The 27,971-nt window shown below is 40.5% G+C and overlaps 1 protein-coding gene across 4 annotated transcripts; it reads right to left on the bottom strand.

Moving 5' to 3' along the window:
* On the bottom strand, positions 1 to 27,728 carry RPP30 (ribonuclease P/MRP subunit p30). 4 transcript variants are annotated; one of them, XM_045878394.3, is made up of 11 exons: positions 27,597 to 27,727; positions 26,117 to 26,172; positions 25,238 to 25,294; positions 24,766 to 24,840; positions 21,398 to 21,469; positions 14,678 to 14,767; positions 6,128 to 6,244; positions 5,517 to 5,546; positions 5,076 to 5,113; positions 4,612 to 4,691; positions 1 to 885 (listed from the first exon to the last, which is right to left on the bottom strand). In XM_045878394.3, exons 1-11 carry the CDS (start codon positions 27,676 to 27,678, stop codon positions 776 to 778), a joined length of 807 nt encoding a protein of 268 aa, XP_045734350.1. In that variant the 5' UTR covers positions 27,679 to 27,727; the 3' UTR covers positions 1 to 775. The 4 variants fall into 4 exon arrangements, with proteins under 4 accessions (XP_045734350.1, XP_064451076.1, XP_045734351.1 ...); XM_064595006.1 differs by lacking the exon at positions 27,597 to 27,727 and adding an exon at positions 27,280 to 27,580; XM_045878395.3 differs by lacking the exon at positions 14,678 to 14,767 and having other exon boundaries at positions 27,597 to 27,728.
* Positions 27,729 to 27,971: the final 243 nt, after the last annotated feature.

Below are 27,971 nucleotides of genomic sequence, written 5' to 3'. Positions count from 1 at the left end.
TTCACAAAAAAGGCTACTTCCATTTATTTTAATGATTCTGCTACTTAAAAAAAAAAAATTATTTCCAAAGTTGGTTGAGTACAATGGTTTGATATTTTTAATACTGCTATTAGGAAAATCAATATTAGGTTTTCAGGGACTTCCAACTCAAAGGAGGGAATTCTATTTCAAGAACATCATGGAGGTAAGAACCAGCAAAGGAAGAGGCCACGTGTAATTTTACATGTACTTTCTCTCTCCTTCCACAAATTTTATAGCAATTCTTTTCAGAAAGAACTCTGACTTGATGAATAAAATGAGAGAGGTTTACAACAAAAACAAATCAACTAAAAGCCAACCCCGTAGTATGTCTTAAGAGGCCTCAAAATAACCCCTTTTTGAAAAGTAAGATTAAAAAATAATAAGCCATGTATATCAAGTAAAGCAGAAAAGCATGTATTTTTAAATGAAGAAGAAACATTTTTAAAGAGTCTCCTGAAATATGGAAACATCTTATTCATTTATACCTGCTATTTTATCACTTAACACAAAAAAATAAATAAACTCATTTCTGATTTTCTCTTAAAATATATCTAAATTCATTAAGTGGGCAGTCTTCTTTTTTACTGCTTCACTAGGTTTTGTTACTTTAACGGCTTGAATATAAAATTGTTTTTATAGACTACTGATTTCTAGCTCCAAATGAAAACAATAAATCATAAAGGTAATATTTCTATTGTGGCTGACGGACTTTCAAAAGGAAGAAGGGAGTGTTGACAGAGACTGGGGATTCTTCTCAGCCCTCACACTTGGCTTTCTTGCAAGCTGGAAGAGAATCATCATCTGCTTCTGATGGCCGAGGTTTCTTCACTGTGGAAATAATTCCAAAAGCAGTTTTTCTAGTTTCTATAAAACAAACAGGGAAACCATAGGCCTTAAGTTAAGACATGATTTAAAAAGACGTGGTTTAACAAGTATCACCATGTTACTTTGACTTACAACATTAGTAAATGATAAAACCAGAATGAACTGCTATGGATACTGATGTCATTCACTTTTAGTACCTTTTCTCCCCAACGTATACAAATATTAGTATATTATTTACATCTGATTCATTCTAAAGGGATTACTCAAGGGCAAAACTGCAGGGCAGGTTCTCTCGAATGGTCTGTCCATGTATCTTATGTAGCCAGGGCCCAAGTCACAGACTTTGGTGCAGCAGATGTCTTTTTTTTTTTTTTTTAAGATTTTATTTATTTATTTGACAGAGAGAGACACAGCGAGAGAGGGAACACAAGCAGGGGGAGCGGGAGAGGGAGAATCAGACTCCCCGTGGAGCAGGGAGCCGGGTGCGGGGCTCGATCCCAGGACCCTGGGATCATGACCTGAGCTGAAGGCAGTCGCTTAACCAACTGAGCCACCCAGGTGCCCCTAGCAGATGGCTTATGTATGGTAGAAAGGCAGATGAATCAAGACAGCCCGGTCAACAGTCAACTGTATTGCTTCCACAGTGATGACGTGTGTTTACTTCATTTTACAGCATGTACCATATCTGGGTCCCTTGCTAGGTCATCTATGTACCTCTGAAGAATCAGTCGTATTGTATTATCAACACCCAGCAATGCCTGGCTATCTAACAGGTGTTCAAAAAATACTTGCTGAGTGAACGAAGAAAATCAAACTCACACATTTATCAATCTCTCCTATACTGGTGACGATGGATAAAGAATGGGAATTATTAGGTGTTAGGTCAGGCTGGCAGCAGAGTTCAACTTAAATCTATCCAATTTCAGCTAAAAATATACTACTGGGCCAGGCACTGTGTCATCTACAGAGGGCACTGAGATGCCTACCACAGAAATAAAAGCACGTTAGGGGCAAATGTAATGGGAATGGAGGCACCCATAAGAAGACACTCTGCCTGGATGAATCAGGAAGGTATCGTAACAGAAGTAACACTAGGAATTCAGAAAAAGGAAAAGAGAGGAGAGGATTCCTTTGCAAGGCATGGAGACAGAAGTAAGAAGAACCTGGTATGTTTGGGGACAATAAACTGGTGTGAAGGAGGAGTGTGAAAAATTTAGGGGGAAATGGGGCTGGAAGGGTAGCTTAAGGGCCATAATGCCATGAAAAGATCCAAATTTGGTCCTTATGAAATAAGAACTAGGGAGGAGAGAGAGGGAGAGATCCATTGGCTACAAAGAAGAGAGAATCAAAAGAACTTTGATAAATATAAATCAGTTAAGATTTGTTTCAATAAAAGCAAAGTCAATTCTAAAGAGTTATGTAAGCATGACCTTCTCATTTATCAGGATTAATTTACCAAGTCTACTAAATCTTTGCCAGTTATTTAGAGTTTTAACTTATAAAAGGGACAAACTTCTCTCAAGGTCATTAAAATGCCAACTTCCTCTGTCCCTTCTCTACAACCTCCTTAGGATTGCTATTCACTGGTTTCTGGAACCCTGAACGGCCACCTAATTCTTTTTTTTTTTTTTTAAGATTTTTATTTATTTATTTGACAGAGAGAGAGAGAGAGCGAGAGCAGGAACACAAGCAGGGGGAGTGGGAGAGGGAGAAGCAGGCTTCCTGCCGAGCAGGGAGCCCGATGTGGGACTCGATCCCAGGACCCTGGGATCATGACCTGAGCCGAAGGCAGACGCTTAACGACTGAGCCACCCAGGCGCCCACGGCCACCTAATTCTGATTCCCTATAGCGAGCTTTCCCATGTTGAATGGCAGCTACTACGTGTCCTAAGTCTTCCGTTTCCAGGTATCCATTCCAGCACTGCTTTCAACCATTCCACGATAAGGCTTCCAGACTGATAGTACTCCTGTGCACTGCTGTCCTTCTGGAACGGGGCACTTGGGATGATACACAAGCCAGCTGGGACTTCATCAATGCAGACGGTAATGGTGAGACTCTGAATCCCCTTGCTTCAGATTCTTTTATTTCTTCTAGTGTAACCTGCGGCTGAATTCACAATCTTAGGAACCCCCGCATACCACAGTCTAACATTGATGCCAATGTCAGCTAAAACCAGGGTAATTGTAATGTATCCTCCAGATGTGCTGTTAATTCTGCAGGGACAGCAGGCATAAACCAGGACTGTCACACTAGGGGGAAGGTAATGCCACCTAAAATCCACAGGCTTCCTTTAGTTCAGCTTCCATAAAAGCCTAGCTTTACACATATGCCTCTGTTGACTAGCTGAGTTTTTTGAAGTCAATGTAGAACTTCATCTTTTTCCCATTACATTTTCTTATTAGTTTCCCTTTCTTGTTTTAGTCTATTTTGGAACACCAATTGTTATCCAAAATCCTGATGACTCCTTATGTTCATTTAAAACAGACAAAAATAATGGCAGAACAACCAAAGCATGAACCAACTATTTCCTAACTTCAAGACAAGTCCTAATTAATTTGGCCATTCCCAGAACTAACGTGATGGGGTCTAGGCTACCTAATACAATTATCTCAAACTAAAAATGTTGAAAACAGAAGCAAAATCATCTAATTTATGGTAAGTCAATACAGGAATCAGTATTGACCTCCCAAGTGGAGATCAGATCATTAAAATCTAGACACAACGCACAAGTCCTCAATAACTCACCTATTCATATGCCAAATAACCTAGTCTACATGTAAGCCCTATTCTGAAGTTTAAATTCATCTAGGTGAGATCAAGTAAACTGCTTCGTGACCACTACTGCTAGTGCTAAAAATCACAGAGAGAACAAAGATAAAACAGCAGATCCAAAGTGTAAGTGTTTTTTTGTTTTGTTTTAAAAGGGAAGGAATAGAGACAGTATATTTATTTATTTGAGAGTGCAAGTGTGTGCAGGAGAGGCAGAGGGAGAGAGACAAGCTGACTCCGTGCTGAGCACAAAGCCTGACGTGGGGCTCGATCCCACAACCCTGAGACCAAGACCTGAGCCAAAACCAAGAGTTGGACGGACACTTTGACTGACTGAGCCACTCAGGTGCCTCTAAATTTTTTTCTTTTAATAAAACCTCATTTTCATTCTCTGAAGTCTTGGCATATCAAATACTTCTAGTTTAATTTTTATCTGATGGATAAGAAGTTCAATGGCTTCAAGTAGTGGAATTAAGGTGAAGAGGAGATATACGTAAATGAAATGTGAGTAAAAAACACAGTGTGCACACAGTTGAGCATGTAAACAAAAACAAATGAGAAAAAGGATCACGAGTTGTAATAAATGTGAAAAGATACTATGTGAGTTTGTTAGCTGGGTTCTTAAAATGTATTTGCTGTTTCTGTGTTCCGAATAAACGGCTTAACATCAATTTTTCACATTTCAGTTCTTGCAAACAATGATTTCCGCAGGGGAAGCGTGCCTCTCTGGAGAGGAGGGAGGAGAAAGATAGACAGGGACACACATGCAGAGCTTGGAAGACACGTTCAGCACTCAGTAACGCAGACCATGTTCAGTCCACAGAGTACACAAAGTAAAGCCTGAAGTGAAGGGCAGAGTTAAAACAGGCTGAGCAAAGACGAGCCTGAAGGAGCTTTGCAGAGCAGGTAAAAGTAAACGAGGCTCCATCATCTGATTAAAAAAGCCTGGCTCCTAACATGAGCATTTGGTGTTTTTATTGGAAGAACTTGCTTACCTCCATGTAGAAGCACTGCTCGGCAGTTGGTGGAGACGGCGGCCTTGGCGTCACTTTCAGACAGCCCAAACAGCAGTCCTCTGGTGGGGCCATTAAAGCTTTCAAGCCAGCGTCAGCCAAGGACAGGGGACTAACAGAAACCCAACTGCCAACGCCAGCTCCCCTGGCCACACCAAGAGAGACGCACTCTCCAGCAGTTCTAGCCTGAATGCAACAGGCATCTGTGAAGAGACTCGCTCTAAGCTTTTATGATAGAGAGTCCCTCATTCCCCTTTTTCTATTTCACCCTTAACCCAGGAAACAAAAGGATGAAGCTCTCTACAACCTATATAATTTGTCCTTGAAATTTTTAATTGGTAAACTCACAGTAAAAGATTAAAAAAAAATCTTAAACTATAATATCACATCAAATTCCAAGTTTCCTAAAAGAACAACTCAACAACTTCCAACTCAGAAAAGGATACAAGTTTCCCACATCGTATGGGCCTCTTATTTCTAAAGGCTAAAATAAAGTGAACAAAAAATAGATAGGAGAGAAGTTACTCATAACATTTCAATGATTTCATTTGCAGTAAATTAATAGGATGCTTAAGTATCCAAAAATAAAGGAGTCAACCGCATCAATTTAAGTCCTTATAATTTTGATGGTTTCTTTAAGTTTCCAAAAGTTTCTAAAAGAACTCTGAAAGCATTTTGTAATAGCATAAAGAAAAAACTTCACATAAACAAAACCTGCAGCCCAAAAGGAATGGGGACACATTTCACTCTTCAGCACTTGGAATGGGCACAGGCAGTTCAAAATGAAAATATGCAATAAGCATTCATTACTATTAATTTATCCTCTAGAAATGTTTCAAAGTTTTATAACTTGAAGAGTGTAAACAAAGTACTCATGCCAGACTCACCCTTTCTGCAGCACTAGATAGAATCACATTCTGCAAAACAGAAAGTGATCAACATTAATCTCAGATAAATGTAAAAAAAAAAAAAAATTGAAAAGTCTTCTAATACAAATAACCAGTAATCACTTTTTAACATTTAAGGCTCTACAAATACCAACTTCTTTTAAAGATAAGGTAAAGAATCAAAGTAAAAGAAAGACCTTAGGACCAACAGCAGCCTACAGGACAAGAAACAGAGTAAGCCTTCCCACCAGATCTTACAGAAGGTGAATTCGTTTAAAAAACTAGTTGAAAAGGTCATATAATCTTAATTCAACTCACTGATGACAAAAAATTGTTATCTAGACCATTCTTTTCACAGTAGGTAAACTACAAATTCCTTATTGGAAGATAAAGGGTTCAACAGATCTTCCTCCCCCACCCTTGCATTATTCTTCCTTTGATATTTTTCTTTCCCTTAAAACTTGCAGGGCTCATTGACATGGGAGAATTTGTTTCTGGGCCTCGAGAATGTTCTGCTTTAGGGAAAAGGAATCAGTTAAACAATTCCAGTATATTAATAATAAGAATAAACTGCTAGATTTGAAAAACATCCTGAAATTAGGGAACCATACCTTTCCTTTGCAGACCTGCATCAAATTGAGGGCATTGGAAATTGTGTACCTTCTCATTGTGGAATCTTTGATAGCAGGGCTGTAGACAAGTTCAAAGCCCACACCTCGGTCAATTGCCTTCACAGGAGATAAAGAAAATAAACTGTCAAGGATAAACACACACTGTCCTGCTTTCTTTTCACTAAGATTCTTCCTCATCTCCCTCCTCAACCCCATCACAGACCTCCTGCATGTCAAGGTACAGCCTTAAACAAAGGCAGATTTATGCCCGAATGGCACCATCCACAGGAGAAGGCAGATGTTTGGCTCTCTTTGATCAAGAGTTTATCTTAGCTGTGGGGAAGCTGACTTTGTATAAACAGGAATCCTGAGGCAGAGCAAAGTCCAGTGGGGTGCCAGATGGGCTATTCCTCCATGAACTATTAAAAGGAAAATGGAGATGTGATCCCTACACTTAGGGTAAACTGCAAACACAGTAAACAAAAAAAAAAACAAAACAAAAAATTTGACCCAAGAATGTAAGAGACAAAGAAATGAAGAGCTGAAAAAAGCTCAAAGAATAGGGTGGGAAAGCCCCTCAGGTGAGTCAATTATTACGTATGTTGAATGAAGGAAGTACCATGTGTCAGGTGCTAAGAGTCTTATGTATATATTTAACCCTTATGATACCTTTATAAGGCACTGTGGCAGAGACTGCTAGCTGCCCCCAATTATCTGTTCTCCCCTTTTTCTTTACTTCTAGGGGCCCTGAGCTTTGGCTGGGCTCAGGGATCGAAGAAGCCTGGGCTCTTAACTATTTTGCCCAGCTCACCAGACAAGCTTGGTCTTTTACATGAGAAAAAGAAACTTCTTTCCTACTTAATACATTTTTAATAGGTAGGCATCCACAGGTAAGAAAACAGCCTGGCAGGGGTGGAGAGAGAACTGAAAGCCAACACTACACTGTCCATCTTTTCTGATGAGCAACTCTGGATCTTCATCCATTCACAAGATAGGTGTTCGGGCAACTATGTGTGGGAATGGTGAGCAAAAGCTGACATGGATCCTCCCTTTTCAGAGCTTATAGTTTACTCTAGGGGGATTATCAAATAACTACACAAAAACCTAACACTTCAACTGTGGTAAGTGCTATCAAGGAGAAGTTTAGGAGTGGATGACGAAAGAACTGAGTAAACCGTAGAGAAAGGAGCATTTTTCTGAGGGAGGAGTACAGGGAGAGGCTCTGGGGTTGGAGGGAGTGTGGGAGCATGGAGAGAAGGTCATGGGCTGGGGAAGACAGAGTGAGGGGGCGCCCTGAGGCTAAGGACAGTGGGAACAGCCACCGTGCAGGTCTTTAGGACTGCAGGCAGACTCAGCAGTGAGAAGCATCTGAAGGATGCTAGCATGGCAGGGCCAAGTCCCTTGGTTGCAGTGGTCTTCTGAATGAACAAAGGAAGGACGGCAGGCACAAACCGGGCAGCGCCTGGCAAATGAGTTTCTATTACCCAGAGGATGAGCTGGGAGTGGTCAGCTGCGGCTGCTGGAGGTCTACTTCTGAATGTTTGCAGGGAACGGAAAAACCGGTCTTCTTCCAGAACTGGCAGCCCACCTTGATTTAATTCAGGTGTACATGGAAGGCTCCTACTTTCCCTCCCTGAACAGAGACTTCCTTTCTCCCATCCCCTAATCCTCCCTTCATTAACTTCCTCTTGCCTTAAGGCTCTGAGATTTTATTATAGATTTCCTTACATATCTGATATTAGCTTAGTTAAAATTTACATGAGATTTTCCATACTGCCATCTTCCCTGACGACTTTTTCCCACCTCTGATCCTTGGGCTTGTGTTGATTCTTTCTGGGAATGGTGTCTGTGATGATACTCTCTGTGCCACAGTTAAGTGTGCACGTCCGTCTCCCTGCCTGTCTTATGCACTGCTTGAGAGCTGGTGTCATGGTATTTCTTCATAACACACAACTGCCTTTTATGCAAAAAGTGTTTAATATATTTATATTCTGAGTAGATACATAGTAGCTTATAGAAAAGAGGTTATGTAATAATGCTTTCTATAAGCTAAATAGTAGCTTATAGAAAAAAGGTTATGTAATAATGCAGATTATTCATGTAAAAGGAACCAGGATGAACATGGCTAATTATTCAACCAAAACACTTCCTTCAGCCATATTCTCAACTATTCCCTTGGCTACTTCTCTTACCAAAACTACTAATTAGTCAAAGAAGCTGACATTTTTTTCTTCATCCTTCTATTTGCTGAACTAAAACACAAGGCAGTAGGATGGAGAAGAGGGGAAATAAAAGATGTGGATGGAAAAAAAAAAAGATGTGGATGATACACAGAACTGGGGGACCAGGTCAGAAAGTATTCCTAACTGTATCTAAAATTTTAGCCCCCTCTGGGGATGAGATCAAAATAAAAACTCTCTTTTGGGGGGGGGGGAGGAGGGAAGACAATCATCAGCTTAATTAGTCTTTAAGAAAAAAGTTCTGATTTTGCACTTAGTACATTAATCAAGTTCACTTTTAAATAGCTAAGAAAAGTCTGAGACAGAGAAATTATACATAATGTGCTACTGCAGTCTGTGAATATTTCTTTCATAATACTACACTTTACATTTTTAGATGGATAAAATACAGACTCATTACCTGGGCCTGCTTCTAAGGCCATGCTAATGTAAATTGCCTTAAGTTCCTCAAATGATTGTTCCTAACAGCCTCTTCATAAAGAATGACAGTGTCTGCCTCATTGGTTTTTGTTCACATCTCTGACCAAGGTTCTGGAATAGGCAGATGATCAGAGTTCTATACCAATGAGAAATAACAGTCATAATGATGCTATAAACCAAAGGCAGGTGTGTGATATTTGAATCAAGAAAAACTGGTGGTAAAATTCCAAGAACTAAGCAAAGCTTAAGATGATAGGAAGAAAATAGAGAGTTGATTACCAGGACAATATACAGATTCTCTGTTAATTTCATAAAAATTCTTTACTGAGTTCAAAAGGATTCAACACCCTTTTGGTGTACCATTATCTAAGACAGGTAATTTGTTCATATAATTCACAAACGAAAAGTAACATAAGAAAGCAATAAAAAGTCTTGTATCTTTGCTCCCATCTGCCCCATCCCCACCTCCCACAATTATTTCTATTAATTTCTGTGTCTTCTTCCAGAGTGTCTTCATACAAACACAAGTAAATATGAGTATATGTTATTTTTCCTCTTTCTTACCCCAAAGGTAGCCCACCATATTCTTGCTCTGACTCAAGGGCGTTTTATAGCGGCAGAGTATTTCACTGTAGAGCTATGGCGTGTAATTAACCACACCTCTACCGGTAGACTTTGGGTTGTTTCAATATATCTGTAGAATAAACACTCAGGTGGGACTGCTGGGTATTATGGGTTGAATTGTGTCCCCTCTTCCCACCCTCCTGAAAGGTATGTTGAAGTCCTAACCCTCAGTACCTCAGAATGTGACCTTATTTGGAAACAAGGTTGTTGCAGATATAATTAGTTAAGATGAGGTCACTGGAGTAAGGTGGGCCCCTGATCCCAAGACTGGTGTCCTTACAACATGACAACCACGTGAAGACACAGAGACACACAGGTAGAACACACCGCGAGGCAAAGCCAAAGACCGTGGAGTCACACAGCTGCATGCCAAGGAGCCCCAAAGATTACCGGCAAACCAGAAGCCAAGAAGAGGCGGAGAAGGTTTCTCCTTCAGGTTTCAGAGGGAGCATGATCCTGATGATATCCTGATTTCAGACTTCTAGGCTCCAGAAGTGTGAGACAATAAACTGCTGTTGTTTTAAGCCACCCAGTTTGTGGTGCTTTGTTATGGCAGCCCCGGGAAACTCACACGCAAGGTCAGAAGGGAAGGCAGCTGTAATTTGGATGGTTGTTGCCAAATTACCTTTTGATGGAAATTAATAGAAATTACCTGTCTTAGATCACAACTACCCACTTCCCCGTAGGGATCGTTCCAATGTACACTGCTACAGCAATGTAGGAGGATGCCTGCTTCCCCGCAACCTTATGGCAGAGCGTATCATCAAACTCCCGGGTTTGTGCCAATCAGGTGCTTTTAATGTGATCTTTTCCTATTACGATGAATTTAAGTATCTTTCACTTTTGAGGGCCATTTGTATTTCCTTTTTAGTGAAATGTCTTTTCACATTCTTAATCCATTTTTGGGCGATTGTTCATTTGTGTTTTTTAGCTTCTCATTTTCCAAGTCCAGAGTGCTAACCATTACACTATGGGGCCACCTTTTTAGCTTCTCATTTTCTAGGAGCTCTTTATACATTAGGGAGATTAGCCTTTTACCTTCGATATATGTGAAAATATTTTCACTTTCTGGTTTTTTTGCCACACAAAAATTGTTGATACCAGTAAGTGTCCTAGCACTGGTCTAAGCACTGGATCGATAAAGCACTCAATACATTCAGGGTCACAATATGTGTGATGAAAAATAAAGTTTATAACGCACTCACACCCAACTCAAGTATATACGGCATGATTCCTGGAACAACTTCACTGCTTCAGACACTATTTACTGGACATTTCTCGGTGGGGACTAATTGGACCATGAAGACAGAAATGGATTACAGTTAAAGGAAGTGCTGAGAGGAAAATATCAGGGAGCAAAACACATATAAGCACTGAAATAACTCCATAAACTTGAAGTCATTGTTGAATGGCAATAACACTGGAAAAAAAATCAAAGGGAAGGCAAAGATATGTGCTGCTTAAAAAAAATTCTTCTCAAAACCTGAACTCCTAAAGATCACGTTTTGAAATATGAAATTATTCTATGCTTAACAAAGAGCTCTGCTGTAAAGTAATTTTAAATAGCATTTTCCAGTGGGAAATGACGGTGGATTCAGAATCAGAGCTTGAGCACAATTCCCAAGTAAACTTTTGAGAGAAGTGTGAGCCACAAACTACCTGAGTCTCGTTTCCTTATCTGCCTAATGGAGATACTTCACACCTACCCACCTTACAGCTGCTGGGCTGCGGCAGGTGAGAAAGTGCCTAAACCATAAAATAAGTAATGAGAAGTCACCTGGCTGTCTAAGAAGCCGAGTTGAATTCAATTTTTTGAAATCCAACTATCACATGATAAAGTTGTGATTTCCTACAAGTTACTTAGACGCCAGAAGAATTTTGTAGGAGATTTTAAAGGGAATTACATAACTGATATTATGGTGCCCTAAGCACGTGGTGAAGATAAGTAAGGGGATGCCAGCAATAAGTTGTACCAATGGAATGCTCCGGTATGCTGGAGCTCCTGGGCCCTCCTTCATAACCCCAACCGTCGTCGTCTTCTAGCTTTATTGAAGAGTAACTGACAAATATCATTGTACATATTTAAAGTATACAACACAATGATTTGATACACATATACATCGTGGAATGATTACTAAGATCCACATAATTTGCACATACATTACCTGACATAGTTAATGTAGTCAAAAATTTTTTTTCTTTCTTTTTTTTTTGGTGAGAATGCTTAGGATCTATTCTCAGCAACTTTCCAGTACACAACACCGTACTAACTACAGTCATGCGAGTACATCAGATCCTCAGAAGTTATTCTTCTTATAACTGGAAATTTGTACCTCCAACCTATCACGCCAACCTTTTGAGCTGATGACTGTCACATGGCTTAAGGCCTCTAGGTAGAAGACTAATGAATTAAGTATCTTAATGATTTTGCTTTTCACCACCACAAAAGGATACCAATCCTATTCAAATTAAGATCTGTGCCCAATAAAGTGATCCTTATAAAGTCAACCTATCAACTTTTCATGGCCAAAGACAAGTTTACTCTCAAATCCAAAGAAGCATGCAAGGACAGGGACTTAAGACTTAACGGTTACCCACATTTACCACATGTTCTATACTTTCATGGTGAATATATTTCCATTTTTTAATAGAAATTAAATGTAAAATCATATAGCTCCATATCTAGAATAGATATTATTAGATACAAATACATACATATCATACAACTCTTATTTGCCCTGAACAATAAGCTAGCTACCTCTTATTATGTTTCCAGCTTTCTCTTTCAAATGAAAAATGGGTGGTGAATACATACTTTTGTGCTTCCTGACCAATTCACACCACAGCCTACTTCCACACTAGATGAAGACTAAAAATAATCTTGCACAGCCTTTCCTTCCACTCCATCATCTAGTTTTTATTAAACAACATATGTAAAATGTTCACACCAGATTTTTTAAAAAGCAGACACTGTGTTAAATACTGCCTATCCCTCTCACTTGTCAAATTTTTACTTTTCAGAATTCTTAAATTGAAATATATGGGAATTAAGCCAGAAATATCCATCAAACAGCAGTTTTCCTGAACCTACAGATGGAACTCGAGCGTGGGTGGTCCTACTGCCACTGTTCCCATGCCATCCTCCTCACGCTGCCCCAGTGCCCCACTTCCCTCCCTGCCCACACTTGCCACCAGACCCTGACAGCCAGCTAAAGACTGATGACAAGCAGGATTTGGCCATGTTCCCCAAGCTGCACCTTGATATGCTAAATTAGACATATATCCATTCAACTGACAAATTCTAAGGAGCATCCATTGCAGGCGAAATTTTGGGGTTAATTAAAAAGGCCCAACCCTTAGTTGGTGCACTCTAGAAGCTCACAGTCTGGGTTGAACGGTAGGGCACATTCATAAGGAACCGAATGAAAGCCCTTGCCAGAACAGCCACTGAGAAGCCTACCACTGCTGTAGGACATGAGGAATTATGTGCTGTGCACTGCTGTCCGTCCATTCCATGGACTTGGCCTTAGCACCACGGGGTACCATCTTGTCCCAACCAAGGACACAGTACCGTATGTGGGTTTACTCAGGCAAAGAAGTCTAGAAAATGGCCTTCCTTACTCATTAAGACAAAGAAAAAGGTAAAAAAGTTGCAAGCTGAATGGTAATTTACAGAGTGGCTGCACCATCTGACTCCAGAAACCGGATTGGTAGTTGGAGGTTGGTAAAAAGCCTTGGCAAACTTCTAGAGACAGAGACTGCTACCTCTGGAGAGGAACAATATGTGAGGCCAACGAGACCGCCATCACCTTGGGTACTGTATTACTTTGTGCCTTTTATCGCAGGTAGCTGGAGCATCTCAGGCATCTCTTTTGACAGGGTACCAACCAGAACTGTCCCCACCCTGTGACTGATGAGCTGAATGGCTTCTCCTTGCTAGCCTGCATTTTACCACATTGCAGAGGTGAGCTGCTAAAAACAACACAGATCTCCAACTCGAAAATATGATGATTCAGGGCTTTTTTTAGGGTTTATTTACTCATTTGTAAGTACCAGCAAGAACATGGGCAACAATGACTTGAGCTTAATAAATATTGCTTTATGTTCAGTAGCACTCTATATTTATCAGGAAAGAGCTGGTTTAGTTTTCCCTTTATATACGTGACTTTAAAATTTTGACTGCTTTTCAAGTTCTTTAGTAGCGTATTTTTAGGGGTGGAACATAAGCCAACTTAAATTTTTCCACACGGATTCAATTTTTGCACACCACACAGATCAATGTTCTCCTCCGTGTCCCCCTATTCTTGGCATCGAGCCAATTCCTCAGCAGCAGTGACAGCGAAAGAAAGCTCGAGGAAGTTGTGATTCCACGAGACAGAAGAGGGGAGTGATCGATCTGGAAAAAGTACATAAGTCTTTAATTTTCCAGTTCTGACAGGATTGGGTTTGGAATCTGGACTGTCTGTGAGACCCTCTGTCTCCTTTGAGAGGAATTCTTGAGAAGGGGAGACAGGTTTGGAAGCCGCTCTTCTCAAACGGCATCCTAACCCTTCCCCAGGACCTGGCCGCCTGACAGCCGCTGAGGTGCAGCCCTCCCACCTTTTGGATGGAAGAAGACCGGCAAGAAGGCGTGACAGATGGAAGACAAGGGGTAGCGAAAAACAAGAGAAACTATGTAGAAAGGTAATAAGAAGACTTCTGTGGCGGAAGCAGGAAGAAAAACTTCCCTGAACACATGGCCACCTTCTGAGGTTATTATAAAAGTCTCCCTGGGCTTTTGTGCCTTTGTGTGAACCAGTGGGCTTCAGGGCTTCATCTTGCTTGGACCTCATCCCCCAATGGGCTTTCCGCGCCCGGCTCCTTCAGTGAACTTCCGGTCCACCCGAGCTCGCTGGTGCCTCAGGAACCCTCTCTGTATTTTTTCTCCTACTTCTTCTTTCTCAACTGCCCTATCCCCCTACTGTTCAATGCTCAGGCTCTAAGTGTCTGTCGTTATGGCTATCCTTTTAAGAAATATCCTTCATAAACTCTGGCTTCTAAGGCCTTTTAAAAACATCTTAATAATTTACTGGATAGTTTTTGTTTTAAGATCCTTTTCTACCTTTAGTCAGCTTTCAAAAATGAAATCCTCTTTTCTAAACTGCCTATTTATCACCTAGCCTTTGGTTTTTCCTTCTAAAGAACACTAGGTCCTTTTGCCCCTTTTCCAGTTTGTTAGTGTGGGTTTGCAGAGATTCACATATAGAAGGGAAAGTACAACACTTACCACATTAATAGGGGGTCTTTTGAAGTAAAATGGTAGTTTCTCTGTTACAGTTATACAGACTAAATCCACATCTAAATGTGTACAAGCAACCTGTCAAGAAGAAAGAAAACCAGGTAAAGCCAAAAGAAAAAATGGCACACGTTAAGAATGGGAGGGAAAAAGAATGGGAGATATAGTCAAACCTGATTTAAAGAGATACAGGTATGGTTCAGTCCAAAGGCATCATAATGGTGCTGAAATATATCTGTCAATGATCAGCCATTCCTTCACATTTGGTTTGAATGGTTTAACTGTAACCTAGCTGGAGCACAGTGATATGTCCACGGATCATCCCACCAGACAGAGGCTGGAGACCCTCGAACTCATGGTCTGCTACATAAGGATGGCATGCTAAGAGAGGCTCAGTTTCCGGAAGGCTACATCAGATTGTTCCAGAAAGAGGCAACCAACTGTTCTGAAATCCAGGAAGAAAAATAAGCCAAAGGAATATGTGCATGGTCCATTTATTCCACAGATTATTTATTTTTGTGCCAGGAATTGTCCCTGGCCTGTGGCTCCTATCAGACTACTGAGGGGCTAGAAGAATACTGACATGGCCCTACTGACAGCAATTTTGTTCCAACTAGAAGAGAAACAGTCTACGTAAGTGGTCAAAGCAGAGCTGTTACAAATCAAATGATAGTGAACGCATTTTTCAACTTTTAAGTTCCCTTGCCTTTGTTCTAATTTTTGTTCTTGCTTATTGATCAATACTTTGCATTTACTTCCAAAAGAGGTTTGCATTTACTTCCAAAAGAGGTTTGAAGTGGCTTACAAACACAAAACAAAAACATACTTTGCATTTACTTCCAAAAGAGGTTTGCATTTACTTCCAAAAGAGGTTTGAAGTGGCTTACAAAAACAAAACAAAACAAAAACATACAAAAGAAAATAAATAGATAAGGAAAACAGGATAAATGGAAAATCAGGGAAGCAAAATAAAGCTGGGGAAAGATTACGAGCATAAGAGTACAGGCCAAAACCACTGCTAAAAGATGCATATCTGGCTCTGATTTGGCCGTTAGTTGATTTCCAGTGACAGAAAGAACTGGCTGTTTTGTACCATATTACAAACAAGCCTTACTGACAACGCTGGCGTACACAGGCTTGATGACAAGTTCAAAATGCCGGGTTGGCTCTGCGGGCAAAGCAACCTCAGTGCTATGGCCAGAGTGGGGGGGGGCAGAGCAAAGGAAGGGGGTAAAGAGCAGGCAATAATATGACCCATATGATCAACCTGGACTTGTAGCAGTGACAGGAATGTCCCATCTTGCCTCTCTTCTTCAGAATTCCCACTTTGGTCATTCCTACTCCCACTCAGGGCTTTAGGAAGCAAGCAGTGATCAGAGGCTGCCTGGCTTTAGACAGTCAGAATAACTTAGTAAGCCTGGAAAGTAACGCTGTTTTGGCAGAAACACTGGCTCATAAAGAATCTGCCCCATCCCAACTACTACCGCTGTCCACCTCATAAAAGACTCATTGAAAATTTGGTAAGAATGGATGAAAAGCTCTAAATAGAAGATGTAACAAGTTCAGCTTCCGGTCACCATTTTTAAGCTATCAGAATAGCAAAGATCCAAAAGTTCAGTAATCCACTGCTAACAAGAGAATGAACAAACAGGCACTCACAGGGTCTTTAAATCAGTACAGGGTCTTGAAAAGCATTTTAGCAACAGGCATCAAAATTTTAAATGCACACATCAGCAATTTCGCCTGTAGGAATGTATCCTGTAGAAGAGCCTCTAGAAACACATTCTATAGCCTTATACCTAACAAATGCTCAAGAATATTAGTGCGAGGACAGTCACTGCAATACCAATCACAAAAGTTTAGATACAACTAAATATCCCTTTATTTTGCTTCAATAAATTATAGTCCCTTTATACAACGGAATATGAGGACTCCTTCAAGGGAATGACATACATCTCTAATTGGTATTATGGAACCATATATACTGTTAGGTGAAAAAAAAAGCACGGTGTTAGAAGGAAGGATGGAGGGAGGAAGAGGGGAATGAAGGAAGGAAGGAGTACGTAAATAATTACTGCCAAGAAGATACACAAAAACTGTTAGTAGTGATTGCCTCTGGAGAAAAGGGAGAGCTTCAGGTGGGAAGAAAGTGTACTTTTCAATGCACACCGCTTTGTACTGTTTAAACTTATTATCATTGTTTTTCACTTAAAAAAAAAAGCAGATTCATTTTTTAAAAGTCCGTTTAGCATTCTTCCCCAGAATAAAGCTAAATTAGGTTACTTTTTAACTAATGTATTGCTCATTTTCTCCCTCTTATATAACAGCAGCTAATTAAAAACTATCCCTTGTGTTAAGTACACATAATAAACGTTCAGTTACAAAGGACAGCTCCCCTTGGCTCCCTCTGACACCTCAAACTTAAAATGTCTCAAACTGAATTCTTTTGTTATTCAACTTTTTATTAATCCAAATGTTTAATTGATACATTTAGAGAACTATAAAATGACAGCTAATTTTACATTATAGTGATATACTCTCTAAATCACTAAAACAGAATAAATTATGTTCAAATAATATTTGCAGTTAAGAACCTGAATATAGTGGCTTTGCCAAGTTGCGTATGAATTCCTATGAACTGTTCGTCACTTTTTTTTGGCCAACGACTCCTATGAGGATTTAAGGAAGGCATATTCCCCAAACTGCATATACCCACAAATACATTTACTTTTCATTCTATGGAACTGGGGGAACAGGAGGGTAGGGGTTCAGTCTCTCCCAAGTCCCCTTCATGGGTGTAAGGTTAATACATGTTTGTACTTTATGACAAATAATATGCAAGGGAGAGCCAGACTTACCCAGAGAAGAGAGATGGCCATAAACAGTGCCTCTCAATCTGAAGTGTGTGTATATAAACTCCTGAAGAATTTATTTAAAATGGAAATTATCAGGCCTTACTCCCAGTGATAAATTCAGGAATAAGTAGGGCCTAATAACCTGCATTTGAAGGAACAGCCCTGTCTGGTGGAGCCAGACCACAGCTTGAGGAGCACTGCCTTGAAAGGTACTCCCCCTCCTCAAGAGCCTCAGGTGTTGCAAGCATATTCTACAACAGTGCTCTTCAAAGGCTAAGGATATGGATTTTGGAAGGAAGAAAACAGACCTTCTATTTCCATTTATTTTTTAATTCATTCTCTTAAAATTTGTTTTGTGTGTGTATATTATTTCAAAAATCACATTGATATACTGGAACATACACATAATTTATAAGAAAATAAACAATGTACCGGGGATAAAAGCTCAATATTTTTTAAAACTGATAGAGTACAGGGACGCCTGGGTGGCTCAGTTGGTTAAGCGACTGCCTTCGGCTCAGGTCATGATCCTGGAGCCCCGGGATCGAGTCCCGCATCAGGCTCCCTGCTCGGCAGGGAGTCTGCTTCTCCCTCTGACCCTCCCCCCTCTCATGTGCTCTCTCTCTCTCAAATAAATAAATAAATAAAATCTTAAAATTGATAGAGTACAAAATCAAGTACTTTGAAGACCACTGGACTAAATAACTTGAATTCTCCTCACCCTGTTCAGTCGCTTTAAATCCCTAAATGGGAGCAACTAACTCAGAAGTTCCCGAAGTTTCTATGTAATTGTGTCTGCCAAATTCCATGCCATCTCTCATCCCAAGAAGTCCTGGCTAAAGGACTCCCCTTACAGTCTTTCATCTCTGCCTTATCCCCTGGGGTAACTTTGGGGAGGGAGGGAGGGTTTATCCATGAGACATCTTCCAGATACTCCGAATGGAAAATCGTATGTTATTTCCCATGGAAACAATGCCATTTAAGGTGGTTAAACTACTAACTGTTAACATATGTGTGTGTGTGTATGTTTTTATGACTCATTTTAGAGACCTTAGTTTTAGAATATCACATCTACAGGGATGCTTGCTTAAATTCTAGATAATCTACTTAAGAACCAAACAAATAAAATCACTTATAGAATACAACCTGCTAAGCAACACAATGCTTGCATTTGACCCAGTTACAAACCATTATATACTTGTAAAACCTTTATGAAAACCTTTATGACTAAAAAAAAAGTCTTTTAAAATTGATTTTCTATAGAAAACTGGGACAGTGCTAACTTTAACTGCATCTTAATGAATGGGAAAGATCTGGACAGATAAGAGGAAGATGTTCCAATTTTAAAAACTGTTTTCATGTAATTTTTGAGTATATCTGCATAGTCAATTCCAAACAAATACCTTGTATGTTATTTACAGCTTTATTCCATCTTCCGGAGTGTTTCTGACAGTTCTACCCACCATATAAAGCATGTGTTCACGCTTTTGAATTCACACTTTTGAATAATCTGAGTAAAACAAATACAGCTGACCCATGAACAACATAGGGGTGAGGGATGCCAACCCCCCACTCAGTCAAAAATCCACGTATAACTTCTGATTCCCCAAAAACTTAATTTCTGTTGACCAGAAGCCTTACCGATAACAGAAACAGCTAATGAACACGTTTGTATGTAGTATGTATTATACACCGTATTCTTACAAGAAAGTAAGCTAGACAACAAGTTATTAAGAAAATCATAAAGAAAATACATTTATAGTACTGTACTATATTTACTGAAAAAAAATCTGCATAAAAGTGGACCTGTGCAGTTCAAGCCCATGTTGTTTAAGGGTCAACTGTAATAAGATAAAATCGCTAAGTGAAATTTTAATGTATTCTAAAACCCAAAAGTCCTGGCTCTACTCCACACTACCTGAGATTTAAAGCAAATCATTTAGCCTAAGTCTCAACTTTCTCTTCTAAAAAATGAGGGTAATAAAGTGTATCTGTCCTGTTTATTCCCAGGATTGTTGTGTTAAAGATAATAAATATGTAGAAGTCTTTGGAAGGATATATAAATGTATGCCTCCCCACCATGTTATAGGACTATGGAAAAGTAAATTGTGTGCACTTCAGAATCAATTAAAAAAATAAATGGGCAACAAAAAATTAGGTACATGCCAACTTTCACTCTACATTATAATTGAGTTGCTATTACTTAGTAAGAAAACTAAGTATACTAAAGTTTTGGTATAAGAAAACTAAAATCTTTTGCTATTTAATGAACTTCGATATGCTCATATTCCTCCTTAGGGTTTCAACACTGAATGAGAATGTCCTGTGACACTTGGAAAAAAAAAAACAGATACTCTAACAACCCCAAACCTAATGGATCCGAATCTCTAGTGGTAAAGACCTGAACGTGCCTGATTTTTGAAAGTTCCATAGGAGCTTCTGATAACTGAGAACCACTTGATCCTACTAACCTTTTTCTGAAACAAAATTCTCGAGAATTACTATAACTGAGCATTTTATGAAAGGCGTCACCAAATTAAAAAAAATGCATAGATAATTTGTGCTATTTCCTTGAAGTAATATAAACAATTAAGAATTGATAGTTGCTGGGGCGCCTGGGTGGCTCAGTCGGTTGGGCGACTGCCTTCGGCTCAGGTCATGATCCTGGAGTCCGGGGATCGAGTCCCACATCGGGCTCCCTGCCTGGCAGGGGGTCTGCTTCTCCCTCTGACCCTCCTCCCTCTCGTGCTCTCTGTCTCTCATTCTCTCTCAAATAAATAAATAAAATCTTTAAAAAAAAAAAAAAAAAAAGAATTGATAGTTGCTCTAAAAACTAAATTTAATCACACATTAGCCTCCTTAGTCAACAGCGCCATCTACTGGGTAAACTTAAAGAAAATCATCCTATAATTTTAGAACCAATTTTGCTTAAAAATGAACTCGGCTATAAAATTAAAACATCAAAGACCAGTACATTGTTTTTTTCTGCAGTATCCATTTGGTGGATAGAGTTTTGGTAGATGGCTATTTTCTTGAATCAAGATAAAAACAACATTCAGAACTTTCTAAAAGTAGCTGTGCCTATTCTACACAGTAAAACATTCCTGAAAAACTGTATTACCGTTGATTTTTTTTTCTTTCCTGTCATCATTTAAAATGCGCGAGTGAAAAAAATAAAACACCCAGTGTGTTTTGTCTCAACTTGACAAAACAAACATACATGTTCAACAACTTTCCCTCCTGAAAAGTCATGGAAATGGCAATTTTAAAAATACAAAAGAATTAAACTCATAAAAGCTCAAGGAACACAAAGGGCAATAGTATCAGCAGATAGCTGATTCTGAAGAACTTCTGGAAGACTAAAGGCTGACATGATCATGCTGGCATATGGACCACACCTCAGAGCATGCAAAGGAGAAAGCCAAACCAGAGAGATCTTTTATGCCACAGCAGAACTTTGCACCTTTCTTCCCTCACAGGCAGCAGTGAATAGTACGAAGGGCAGAAACTGAAGTGATTTCAGAGCTTTGAAGGAGACAGACCAACATTTATTTAAGAGACGTTTCAAATGAATGAATGAATAAGTGAATGAAGCAGAGATAAAGAAACAGAAAAAAAACCTGAGAGACTCTTTCAATCTGAGCCCATGAAATATCCAGCAAGATGAGTAAAACAAAACAAAACAAAACAACACATGCCATCGAAGCATCCCCTCGTGAAATTCCAGAATCCCAAGTATACATGAAAAATCTTAAAAGTTTCCAGATGGAGTGAAACAGGTCACGTGCAAAAGCAGAACATCAGACTTCTTATATAAAATAATAAATACTATTTTCTTTCCCTATCTGTTACTTACATGAAAAAGTTTTTCTGTCTTTGGAAAAACTGCAATGATATCGTACAGCCGGACCCTTGAAGACGTTGCTCTCTGGCAATACAAAAAGAACGTTATTGTACAGTAACAAAGAGTGCACACGTGGAATTCTGACTCGTGGTCTAGCTGCACTTATTTTAATCACATAACATTTCTTACATGCCATTTCTGCTTCGCTTTGTATGTGGACAGAAAAGCCCACCTAAGCACATGAGGTTTCAGATCCCACCTATCACCCTCCTTCCCACATTGTTACCCTTTAACTCTGTACCAAACTGTGCTTGAGATGTAAAAATCAAATTGGATAGTTCGTGCTCTTACAAGTGAGTGGAGGAGGTTGCCAGATATTTACTGAGCACCTACTGTGTGCAGGGCACTGGGGATACGAACTCTTTTAAGGCATGTGTCTGGGCTTTCAATGGAACTCACCATTTTTTTGTGAGACAAGAAATACACATACTAAGCATGATACGATTAGGTTCACAATAAGAATACTGTTAAATATAAATTAAAATACTAGATGTGCAAGAAAATACCTGACAGTTCTCTGACAGCAGGAAAGGGATAGATCAGTTAAAGAGTTATTGCTTAAAAATGAGAATCTCGAACTTAATACCATATGTGTATGTGTATGAAAAGGCTGGGAAACTAAGAATCTGAGCCCTGAGTATGGGTTCGCACTGCACAGGTCCACCCATACATGGATTTTTTTTTTTTTTTTAATAAATCTAGTACAGTGCTATAAATATATTCTTTCTTGTGATTTTCTTTTAAAGATTTCATTTATTCATTTGACAGAGAGAGACACAGCGAGAGAGGGAACACAAGCAGGGGGAGTGGGAGAGGGGGAAGCAGGCCTCCCACAGAGCGAGGAGCCCGATGCGGGGCTCGATCCCAGGACCCTCGTATCATGACCTGAGCTGAAGGCAGACGCTTAACGACTGAGCAACCCAGGCGCCCCTCTTGTGATTTTCTTAATAACATTTTCTTTCCTCAAGCTTACTTTATTGTAAGAATATAGTATGTAAGACATAGAACATACAAAATGTGTGTTAATCAACTGTTTATATTATCAGTGAGGCTTCTGGTCAACAGTGAAGCTGTTAGTAGTGAAGTTTTTGGGGAGTCAAAAGTTACACATGAATACTTAACTACATGGGGTAGGGGTGGGGGTGTCTCTGAATGATGGGATAATATGTGATATTTCTTCTTTGCCTGTTTGCACCTTTAAAGTTTTTACCTCTTATCTTGTAAAAAGAAAAGGCATTCTAAAAATCAGAGGAGGAAGCAGGCAGGAAGGGTTGCTGGGCAGACACGCTGACACAGGGCAGGCTTCAGGTCTTAGAAAAGTTAGGACCTAGCATTCTGTGCCCTCTGCTTGCCCACTCCCAATTGCTAAGGTGACAAAAAGGGTCCACCAGGATCCTCATGATAAAAAGAGAAAATGAACATCTTTGTGACCCATCAAAAGTGAGCTCTACCTGGGCCCAGAGAACCAGAACCCTGCCTTGCAGTTGTATAAAATACCAGAATTGGGCTTTCCATTTTTTTTAAGCAGTGCTAATCGTTGTAAAGGAGTCCAGCCTTTCCTTGATGATTCCTGTTCTATGGCAGAGGAGTCCACTCCAGCTCAAGATAAAACTGCTCACGTTCTCAGGGATCTCGCTTTCTCCCTCCTTGACTAGATCCTTCCCATCGGCAGGCATACTCCTCTCTCCCACCTACCAAAGCCCAGACAGCAGGTTCTCATCCACAAACCTCTCTGTGTCTTCTGCTCCCCTATGGAGTCAACTTCTCAAGCAAAGTCAGTGTCACACACCGTCTGCATTTCCTCACATCCCTACCATTTCCATGGAGATGGTTTTTGTTAAGGCAACCAATGACTCCCTTGTCAATATTTGAAGACATGTTTGAGCCCCTCTCCTGCTGGACTACTCGGGCTCACTGATCCTGCTGACCCTTCCTCACGTTTCCCTTCTCCCTTTCCTCCTTGTTTTCCTATTTCTCACTGTCCCGCCTCAGTCTCCAATCCTAGCTCCCCCTTCTCTACTCCACCATTAAATGCTGAAGTTCCTCAGAACTCTGTCCTAGAACTTCTCTTCACATGTCGTGCATGAACCAGGGATTCTCATCCATTGTCATGACTTCATTTATTCTCTACAGAGAGACAGCTTCCAAATCAGTATCTTTAATCAGACCACTATTCTGGGGGCCACACCCCTTTTTCCAACTGCCCATTTGACAACTCCACTGGAACCCTCACAATAACCCCATAACCCAAACACGGTGTCCTCAAACCTGCTCCTCTTTGTTATGTCCCGCCTCAGGAAAAAGTGCCACCATCTACCTAGCAGGCTGATCAGGCCGTGCCAGGGAGTAGTCATACTACATCCAATCAACCATCAAATCCTGTCAATCCTCTGCCTTCCATCAAGCCTCTCAAATCCCCTCAGCCCCTCTGATCCAGTCTCTATAATGCAAACATCATAATTTCACTCCCTCAGTTAAAACTTTCAAGGGATTCCAACTGCTCACCCAGACCTATCTCCCTAACCTCATCCCAGGTTAGCCAGCTCACGAGGCTCAGCCCTATTGGTGTTTCATTTCCCAGAAAACGCCATGTTTTTCTGGGACCCAGGACCTGTGTCTAATCCATCCTGTCTGTGGGAACACTCTTCTGCTCAACACCTATATAACACTTACTGATTCTTCTGGCCCCAGGTGGAACATCAACTTCCTTAGGTTGGGCCCCCGATACATATTCTCAGAGCATCCTTTATTTACTACCTCCAACTTTTCAAATATTCCTCACATTCTTAATTATCTGTTTAGTGCTTGTCTTGTCAATTAAACTATAACCTTCCTAAGTTCAACAATTCTGTCTGTATTATTCACAGCAATATCCCTAGCACCCACCTTATGTCTGGTTCATGTAAGTTCAATGAATAACAGTTGTCAAAGGATTCTTTAACTATGGTATCCCTATATATGTGCCAAGAGTAGAAGAGACTGTTATGCTATGTGAATTCTGAGGATAGGGAGAGTAGGCAGGTATCGTATCTGGGGGCAAGGGATTTAAGAAGGGGGTGAGGTTCAGGGTGCCTGGGTGGCTCAGTCGGTCAAGCATCTGCCTTCGGCTCAGTCATGATCCCGGGGTCCTGCAATCAAGCCCCACGTCGGGCTGAGCAGGGAGCCTGCTTCTCCCTCTCTCTCTGCCTGCCACTCCCCTTGCTTGTGCTCTCTGTCAAGTAAATAAATAAAATCTTAAAAAAAAAAAAAAGTAGGGAGTAAGGTTAAACATTAACCAGTACAACAACTTATAAGGCCAAAAAGAAGAAAAAATAACTTACCAAAACATTGCAGTGAGATGGATCTGAAACAATAATCGTCAGTCTAGTTAAGACTTTGATCGGTCTTGATTTTCCCTATAAACAAAAACATTCTATCAAAAAAGTTCAAAATGCCAATGACTGATTTTCCTCTTTACTAGTGGAAAGTAGTCATTAAAAGGTGCCAGCAATAAAGGATATGACTATCAGTAAAAGCTGGTCTTCATTCTCAAGGAATTTATAATATAATTAGCAAAATAAAGATGTACACGTGTTAAACTACATAACAAGATTATTTAAAGGTTACAGGATTTCAGGAAAAAAGATCATCAAAGAAGTACTGAATTGATAGTAAGAGAATGCTTCATGGAAGAGTTGAGTCTTGTGGAAAAGCAAGACTGGGAGAGGAAGGAACAGTGCAGGTTAGAGAACCCTACATAAAATTGGGCATATTTGAATAGGTATTATGGTTCTTAAACAACAAAATACCCACCTGTACAACTGGCAAAGTTGTAAAGAGTTCAGAAATAGCTACCGGTTTTTCAATTTCCTACAAAAAACAATAAACAGTCACCCTAGATTGTACATGTTAAAGGAATGAAGCGTAATGGAAAACTTACAAGGGGTTTTCAGAAAAGTTAATTTCTGATATACAGAAACACTAAGTAAGTTTTGTTTTGTTTTTTTAGATTTTATTTTTTATTTATTTGACAGAGAGAGAGAGAGACAGTGAGAGAGGGAACAGAAGCAGGGGGAGTGGGAGAGGGAGAAGTAGGCTTCCCGCTGAGCAGGAAGCCCCATGTGGGGCTTGATCCCAGGACCCTGGGATCATGACCTGAGCCGAAGGCAGACACTTAACGACTAAGCCACCCAGGCGCCCCAACACTAAATAAGTTTTTTAAAAAAGGAAGAAAGCTGGAGATCAAAGAAGCAGTTGGGAACATCAATGGATAGGAGGGATGAAAAATAGTTTTTAGGTTGAAATAATCTAAAAGGTACAGTTGTTGGTCTGAAGAGAAATATACACATTTATGAGCATGTTTAAGAGGGGAATCAATTAGTAATGAGTCCACGTCAGTAAAATAAAAGGGACTAAATACTGTGATTACAATTCAGTCAATAACAATGTACTTCTAGAAATTATTGAAAGTTATTTAATTAACATCAGTTCAACTTTAAGAATCCTTCTACCATGCCCTAGTACTTCACAAAAAACTTTGCATTGACTCAGTTGTTAACATGTAAAATAAGATAGTACACAAGAGGGTGCATTTAAGAAATATGCTCATCTGTAGCTTCCACATTACCAATATAAACAAAGAAAGACAACTGTAAATGCTGGTTATTATTAACTTCAGAAATTGTTTTTTACCTGTTTCTTTTCCTTAAATTCGACAACATGATTGATGGCAACAACTGAATAGCCAACTGAAAAGAAAAATTGAACATTCTTGTTAAACGTAACGTCTTTCCTGTACACATGGGCTCAGCTCAATTCATGTCAAGATTAGGGGTCAGTAGGAACAGCGGTTGTGGGTATGGGCTCTGATGTCAGACCGCCTGCTTTCAAATCTAAGTATTACCACTTACAAGTACTTAACTTCAAGCTTCAGGTTCTTCAACTGTCAAATGGTGTTAACAGAACTTAGCTCACACAACTGTCATGAGAAATAAATAAGATAAAAAGCATAGGATGATTTAGAGCAGCGCCTGGCACAGAGGCAGGGCTGTTTGACCTCTGTGATGTATTATTAGTACGATACCTTTTTTCTCGCTCATTTCTTTTGCTTTTTACCCTTTCTACTTCCTTAAGAGGCCCCTCTCCTAGGAAGAAATGGAGTAATCACTCCCTCACACCACTGCTCACCTCTCCTTTCCAGCTGCCCACCATCAGTAGATTGTGAACTCTCTGAGGCCAGGGCCTTGCTTTATCAGACTCAATACAGCATTGTTCTGGACATTTGGACTACCGAAAATAATGACTCCTATCTTTAAGTTACTTAAATACCAATGGGGACGGCAGGATACTAGTATTAAAAGATAATGCATATTAATGCCAAAAGAATGGTTCTCTCTCTCTCATCAGTTTGTTTGATTTCCTTCTTTCCTCCCCGACCCCCAAATAGTTAATGAGCATCCATTACTTGACAGGCTCCATAGAAACCTCCTTATTTTTAAACTTCGCTATCCCCACACTTTACAGTGGAAGGAAGAAGACAACAGTCATGATTAAATCCAATAATTAAAGAGGGTCTTATCTCTCAAGGTTTTTGCTTCCCTTGGATTCAAATATGAGTGACATTCTAGCACTCTGGCCATGCTGCTTCCCTCCCACCCGCCTAGTACGTCTTCCCTCTTCCCCCTACCTCCCCTTCTTCTTAATAATATTATTCCCACGATGTCACCCTCACGTCCCTCTCCCCCGTCTTTGAATTCCCACAGCATTCCCCGTCTGTGCTCAATTCCCCGAATTGCTCTGATACTGCTGTAAGGCAGAAAGGGGTGATACTAAAAGCCCTGGCGTGGGAGACTTACACACTTGGAAGCCCTGCCTTCTGCCATCCATCAGCTGTGGGGATCCATGCAAATCCCCCATCCTCTCAGAGCCTCAGTTTTTTTCAATTTGCGTGGGAGAAGGAGCTGGAGCGGGTAAGAGCTCCCAAGTGCCTTCGAGTTTCCCGCGCCCGGGATCAGAGCAACACCGTGGCAGCATCAGCTACCGGGGACATCCCCGAGATCCCGGGAAACCTGGACGAGGACAGGCCCTGGAGTCCCTTCTGAACGTGGCCCGATGGTCTGGGGGACAGCGAGGCTGGGCAGGCACCGCGGCCCGCAAAGCCGGGGAGACTCACGGTGAGCGGCGTTCTCTACCAGCCCGCGAAGCGCCTTCAGGTCGGAACCCGCTCGCAGGTCCAAATCCGCGAATACAGCCATGCTGAAATCACATGACCGTCGTGCGCCCGTCTGCGCAGCCGCACGGCCCCCTCCCCCTCCGGCCTGCTGGGAATTGTAGTTTATCTGCGCAGTCCGCCCCTCCCTCCACTTAAATAGGTATTCACTTTAAGGTTCAAAGGCACTTGCCTCGCCTAGAAGTACCAGCAAGTTAGTGTGTGGAAATCCACATCCTTACTTCAATCCTTCTTTGCCTTCTTCTGAATGAGAATGTTTGGTTTCCCTCGGAGGCATTCACATCTCCCACCATTCCTCCTAGGAAATACTGTAGAAAG

The sequence above is a fragment of the Mirounga angustirostris genome, unplaced genomic scaffold, assembly GCF_029215605.1.
Source record: "Mirounga angustirostris isolate CCGP_5_RB_7025 unplaced genomic scaffold, mMirAng1.0.hap1 SCAF_6, whole genome shotgun sequence".
Lineage (NCBI taxonomy): Eukaryota > Metazoa > Chordata > Mammalia > Carnivora > Phocidae > Mirounga > Mirounga angustirostris.
This window is presented reverse-complemented; position numbering and strand designations above follow the sequence as displayed.

Excerpts from the sequence above, each read along its gene's own strand:
- RPP30 (XM_045878394.3), bottom strand. The coding sequence starts at position 27,678 with ATGGCTGTATTCGCGGATTTGGACCTGCGAGCGGGTTCCGACCTGAAG. Across the intron at positions 24,841-25,237 it reads CAACTTTGCCAGTTGTACAG|GGAAAATCAAGACCGATCAA; the intron begins GTGGGTATTTTG and ends TTTTGTTTATAG. Across the intron at positions 5,114-5,516 it reads TATCTAGTGCTGCAGAAAGG|CCTTTAGAAATAAGAGGCCC; the intron begins GTGAGTCTGGCA and ends ACTTTATTTTAG.